At 36.2% G+C, this 6,000-nt stretch overlaps 1 protein-coding gene across 1 annotated transcript; it reads left to right on the plus strand.

The window, feature by feature from the left end:
• Window positions 1–136: 136 nt before the first annotated feature.
• Window positions 137–5,750, plus strand: LOC129265945 (Y+L amino acid transporter 2-like). The gene has a single exon (XM_064102121.1). It carries the CDS (start codon window positions 1,342–1,344, stop codon window positions 2,857–2,859), a length of 1,518 nt encoding a protein of 505 aa, XP_063958191.1. The 5' UTR covers window positions 137–1,341; the 3' UTR covers window positions 2,860–5,750.
• The last annotated feature ends 250 nt before the right edge of the window (window positions 5,751–6,000 follow it).

Genomic DNA, 6,000 nt, shown 5'->3' on the forward strand with positions numbered 1-6,000 from the left:
TACAAAGTCCATGGAATCAATAACAAGTATATACACGCAATGATCAGCCTACATGATAAATAATTATTCGGGAGTCTTATTGTACAGAATCATGGAACCTAGATGGAGGTAAAACATATCTGTTGAATAGGTTAAAGGACAAGTCCACCCCAACAAAAAGTTGAATTGAAAAAAAGGAGAAAAGTCCAACAAGCAAAACACTGAAAATTTCCTCAAAATCGGTTGTAAAATAAGAAAGTTATGACATTTTAAAGTTTCGCTTAATTTCACAAAACAGTTATATGCACATCCTGGTCGGTATGCAAATTGGCAGACTGATGACGTCACCCACTCACTATTTCTTTTGTATTTTATTATATGAAATATGAAATATTGTAAATTTCTCCTCCTTTTCAAGTGAAACAAAGTTTTATTTCTCCCTGAACATGTGGAATTACCATTATTGTTATAGTTTATGGTTAAGTTAAGTTGGTCCAGATTGTCAAATCTGTAAAAATTGAAATATTGTGTTATTCAAACAATAGAAAACAAAAGAAATAGTGAGTGATGGACATCATCGACTCTCTCATTTGCTTATCGCTGAGTTGTGCATTTAACTGTTTTGTGAAAAATAAGCAAAACTTAAAAATGTCATAACTTTCTTATTTTACATCCGATTTTAATGAAATTTGCAGCGTTATTTTTGTTTGATTTTTCTCTATCGATTCAAATCAAAAATTTTCTGGGGTGGACTTGACCTTAACGGAAATAGATTATAGCCTATTGTCCTGTACCACGAGTACACAGCCTATATAAATTTGATATTTACGGTCGGTGTGTACAAGCTTGGGTCATGCACCGTCTGCTCGCCGTCTGCTCGTCAAGGATAACAATTAGCACAATAGAGCAATGTGTTCCCCAGTATATAGTTACGAATGCTATAGACGTATGGCTGAAGGTCAACCATAATCATCTTATAGGCCTTCTTGTTGATATTGAGCCTTACCACTGAGGAAAACTATTGATGTTGACCGTATTGGCTTCACGTTTGACAGAACCGTTGGAATGTTGGATCATATAAACTCAGATGGTGTTGTCATGAAGTTTTTGTCCGCATTAACAGCTTCATAGTTCATAAGCATCCTTTACTGTTTACTGGGTATGATTAATAAGCAGTTCTATTCACATGCACTTTCTTTTACTGGAGTACTTTCTATAATTCCTCCAAAGGCCATCGGATGGAGCCTGTTTCGACCGTGTTCTGGAAAAGTAACTTCGCATCTGGTGCATCTTTGAAGTGGATGCATAGATATTCATTCGAAGCTTGGTTCTATTAAATTCGGCATAGTAGGTATTATTTTAATGACTTCGATCACAATGGAAGAACCTATTGAATCGCTGCCTTCATTCGAGAGAAACGGAACGGATCCCCAAGGAAGGACTAGCGACACGAACGAGCAAGAGGAAGATACTGACAGTACGGTTAAACTGGAACGTACCCTTGGAATTTTCGACGGGGTGATGGTGAATGTGGGTATCATGATTGGTACAGGGATCTTCATCTCACCAAAGGGAGTCGTTGCCGGGGTAGAGAGCGTAGGAGCCACCATCTGTGTTTGGGTGGGTGCAGGAATCATTTCCCTACTCGGTGCACTATGCTATGCCGAGCTTGGCACCACTATCTCTTCATCGGGAGGGACCTACACATACATCAGACATATCTTTGGAGATTTCGTCGGTTTTCTCAACTTCTGGGCAGACACGGTAATCGTAACACCATCATCCAATGCAGTCATGGCCTTACTGTTTTCAATATACTGCCTTGAGCCATTTTACCCAGACCCGGATTGTCCACCACCTAAGATAGCCATATCCCTATTTGCAATCTTGAGCATCTTGTTAACAATGTTTGTCAATTGCTGGAGTGTCAAACTTACTACATTGTTTCAAAATGTCCTTTCTATTTGTAAATTAATACCTTTGGGTATTTTAATGGTCAGTGGATTGGCCAGACTTGGAATGGGACACACTGAACACTTCAAGGATTCATTTGCATCAACTGATATCACTGGTTTAGGAACAGCACTTTACTCATGCTTTTTCTCATACGCCGGTTGGAATGCCCTTAACGTCATCAACGAAGAACTTAAAAATCCGTCAAGGAATCTCCCTATCGCCGTAGCCACATCCATATTAATAGTAGGATTTGTTAACACTCTGACCAACGTTGCCTACTTTACTGCACTGTCCCCAACAGAACTACTAAGCTCCAATGCCGTAGCTTTTAGCTACGCATATCAGGTCCTTGGAAGGTTTGCAGTTATCATTCCTATCACAGTTGTCCTGTCTACATTCGGATGTCTTAACGGATCCATTCTGTCATCATCCAGGGAGTTCTTTGCAGGGGCTCGAACAGGACACCTCCCAACTTTCATTTCTTACATCAGCATCAACCACAAAACCCCGACCCTTTGTATCATGATGACGTCGACCATTACTCTTTGTTTCTGTTTCGTAGACAATCTTTTCACTCTAATCAACTTCTATGGCTTCATCAAGTGGTCATCCTTTGGACTGGCTGTCGCTGGTATGCTGGTGCTCAGATACAAAGACCCTAACAGACCAAGGCCTTTCAAAGTGAACATTATTATTCCTATAATATTTGTCTTAGTTTGTATTTTTATTGCTGTATTTGGATTTATAGGGGCGCCAATTGACACTCTGATAGCGACTGCGATCATAGTTAGTGGGATTCCTGTATATTTAATACTTGTCAAACTTGACCCTAAGATAAAATGGATGACGAAAGTTAAACGAAAGACAACAGTGTTCCTGCAGACAATCTTGCTCGTTACATCCGAAGAACATAAAGATACTTAATATATCCCTCACTGAAAAAGATTACGCCAATTTTTTTCAATTTAGATATGCCTTTTGCAAAACTGTAATCTCCTTTCCCCTTCCTTAATTGTGTTCTCTGTAATATTTATCAAGATATTATACTGTTAGTGTTTCAACGAGTTCTGGATCAAGACAAATACGTTGTTCTTGATCCAGAAATAAATGCAATTCGATGCATGTTTTTGTAATTGCTACAAAAAGTTTACTTTTAATGTTTACTTTCAAAATAATAATTCAGTTAATAATATTACTAATTTCTTGTCGATTGTAATAACGGGTTTTCTGTAAAATTATACCAGAAACTTGGATGTCCTGGTCACCTGTAATTAAATTTTGGTAAGTTTATTAAAATCATTATGATAGAGAATCAGGTAGAGATGGTGCCTTTTTTAATTAAAAGTAATAAAAATGACTTTGTCGGGAATTATATATACAGGTATTTAAAAGATTGATAATCATATAATCGGACGGTAGTTGCATTTTATGACAGCCTAGCATTGGTATTACATCATTCATAGATTTGTATTATCAAACTCTAACACACTTGGAAATGACAAGGGAAAAATTATTACTGGCATTATTGTGAAAGAAAATTATGAAAATACATGTTTCATTTTTCAATTTAAAACCTTAATTTATTTTCCACACAAGAACTTTTTCTCCAGAACTTATATCGGACATTTTACAATTTTGTATATAGTATGTTAGGTGTAACACGATAGTGCGATATATATCCCAAGACAATGATCGTGAAAGCGCACCGATTTAAACAAGAAAGAAAGACCTAAAACTTAAAGAAGAAATCAATCCTATATAACAACACAAATCCAAATTATGGGCATGATCACGATTAGTTACGCAAAAGAGAGAGCCGATAATAGATGATCGTATATTTCTGTTAGTATATAGATTTGACGATTTTATGACAGAGAGAATCCCAACCCCTTTGTAATAGATCATCGTAATGATAATTTTACATTTTCGATGAGGATTCAATCAAATCAAGTTTAACTTGAGATTCACACTTATACATGTTATAGTCAATATTATATCTCCTTGTTCATGCGCAGTAAGGCTGAAATATCCATGGACGAGAAAGCTAAAGATCCGTTGTTGGTGGAATGAATTATGATATTTCAGGTGTTATTTACTAGTATTTAGAAAATACAAAATATAAAGTGCGTGAGTGATGCAATTAGTTCTCTCATTCGCATATTTTGCATTTTTTGTATTCATAGTTTTAGCATCCTCCATTCATGCAGAAATCCATCAGTCAGAGCCTGATAATTTTGCTTTAAGCAGGATTGTTCGTAATGGATACCATGCGTGACCATTGGGTTTCGAAAAGCACCCTAAACAAGTATTTTCCATGTTCTGAAAATGCATTTTGGCATGTTAAATCCTATATCCTTAACAAGTATTGGAAACAAAACGGTACCCTTGACAAGTATTCCCTGACTTGACCCCCTAAACAAGTACAATGATATATCTTAATTGTTATGTTACGGACGTGATCACGGACGTCGGCTTTACCTTTACTCTCTTGGGGCATAAAGTACATCCTTTGTAAAGTATTTCAGTGTTTTTATAACCTTGCACATTGGTCCGTAAACACGTAGTTTTCCTTGCGAAATTTATACCCTTTCGTCATTATTTTAGTGTTTTTGACACCCTTATTACGTGACGTACGTACCGTGCCCTATCTTGAAAAAGAGATCCTTTTCACGTGTTGTTTTTTTCGTCACGCATGGTATCCATTCGTCAATGGAAGTGCCCCCCGTGGGGTCTGCCCTCATTTTTCATGCACTCCACATATACTTTGTTATACACACATATTATTAAATTTTCTCCGTATTTATTATTGAAATTCTAACAATACATATTAAAAAACGGTCCGATAACAGTACAACATTGTGTATTATTTTTGCGGTTTTATGACCAGAATTAGTCTGGCTACGATATTATTATAGACTGTACAATCAAGATCACATCTTTTATATCTACATTCTTTTTCAAAACCTATGAATAAAACATAAACGAGCTACATGTATACAACGAAACGATTGCTAAATTTATATGATCGATGGATTGGGATGATTGTGGATTGCTGTTTTTCCTGTATTTTATGTACAGAGTCATTGGATCTAGTTATTCATAATTGTAAACATACAGTCATATTTACCCATAATTGTAAACTTCTGCTATGTTTCCGGCTGATTCAGAACATGGATACTTCTAAAATAGTTTAATACTACTTGAACATCAGTCCATTAACATGACTGAAATTTGTCTTGTATAATGAACAGATTCTATGAAATCTTAAAGATTTGTCTCCTTTTAACGAATCTGAACTATATTTATCTTATGAATGCATTTGATTTTACTGAATGTGGTTTTGGAGGGATACCTTCATGACAATTGTTATAAAGAATTTTGATATTTGATCTTGAATGTCTTCATTTTAACTGGAAAATTTAGTTTAAGTCTGTAAGGTTTATATTTTTGCACACTCATTGCAGCACTTTTTCGTACATTGATATCATATCTAACTATGACGTGTTTTATGTATCATCTACTCTGCTGATATTGTCACGTTTGAAGAATCACTGTCAAGAATTTTAGTCAATATTAATCCACCTAATAACGAAATATACCTGTTAGGTGATTTTAATATTAATTTACTAAATTATGATATCAATTATAAAACTAATCATATTTGGATACCCTGTTCATATGGTTTATTTCCAAATATTAGTAAACCAACACTGTAACTAGACATTCTGCAAACCATTTCGCATGCGTTGATTATGTACACAGCATGTATACGTCTTTTCTTTTGTTTACTCCTACACAAACGATATGCCTCTCGCACACAATGTGTGGGCATTATGTTTTACTTTCCACATAAATGGGGATTAGATTCGAATTCCCGGGGGGACAACTTCCATTGATGAGTGGATACCAGGCACGACCATGCGGTTTCGAAAAGCACCCTAAACAATAGCCTCTTGTCGAGGCCCTGGCGGCTGCTTCCCGAGCGAAGCGAGGGGTTCCCTAATTCGCGAAGCGAATTAGGCCTGGCGCGAGCCAGGGCCTCTTGACATCTGAACTGAATTATAT

Source organism: Lytechinus pictus, chromosome 7 (assembly GCF_037042905.1).
Source record: "Lytechinus pictus isolate F3 Inbred chromosome 7, Lp3.0, whole genome shotgun sequence".
Lineage (NCBI taxonomy): Eukaryota > Metazoa > Echinodermata > Echinoidea > Temnopleuroida > Toxopneustidae > Lytechinus > Lytechinus pictus.

What these genes read in the sequence shown, in the direction of transcription:
- LOC129265945 (XM_064102121.1), top strand. Translation starts at nt 1,342, where the DNA reads ATGACTTCGATCACAATGGAAGAACCTATTGAATCGCTGCCTTCATTC.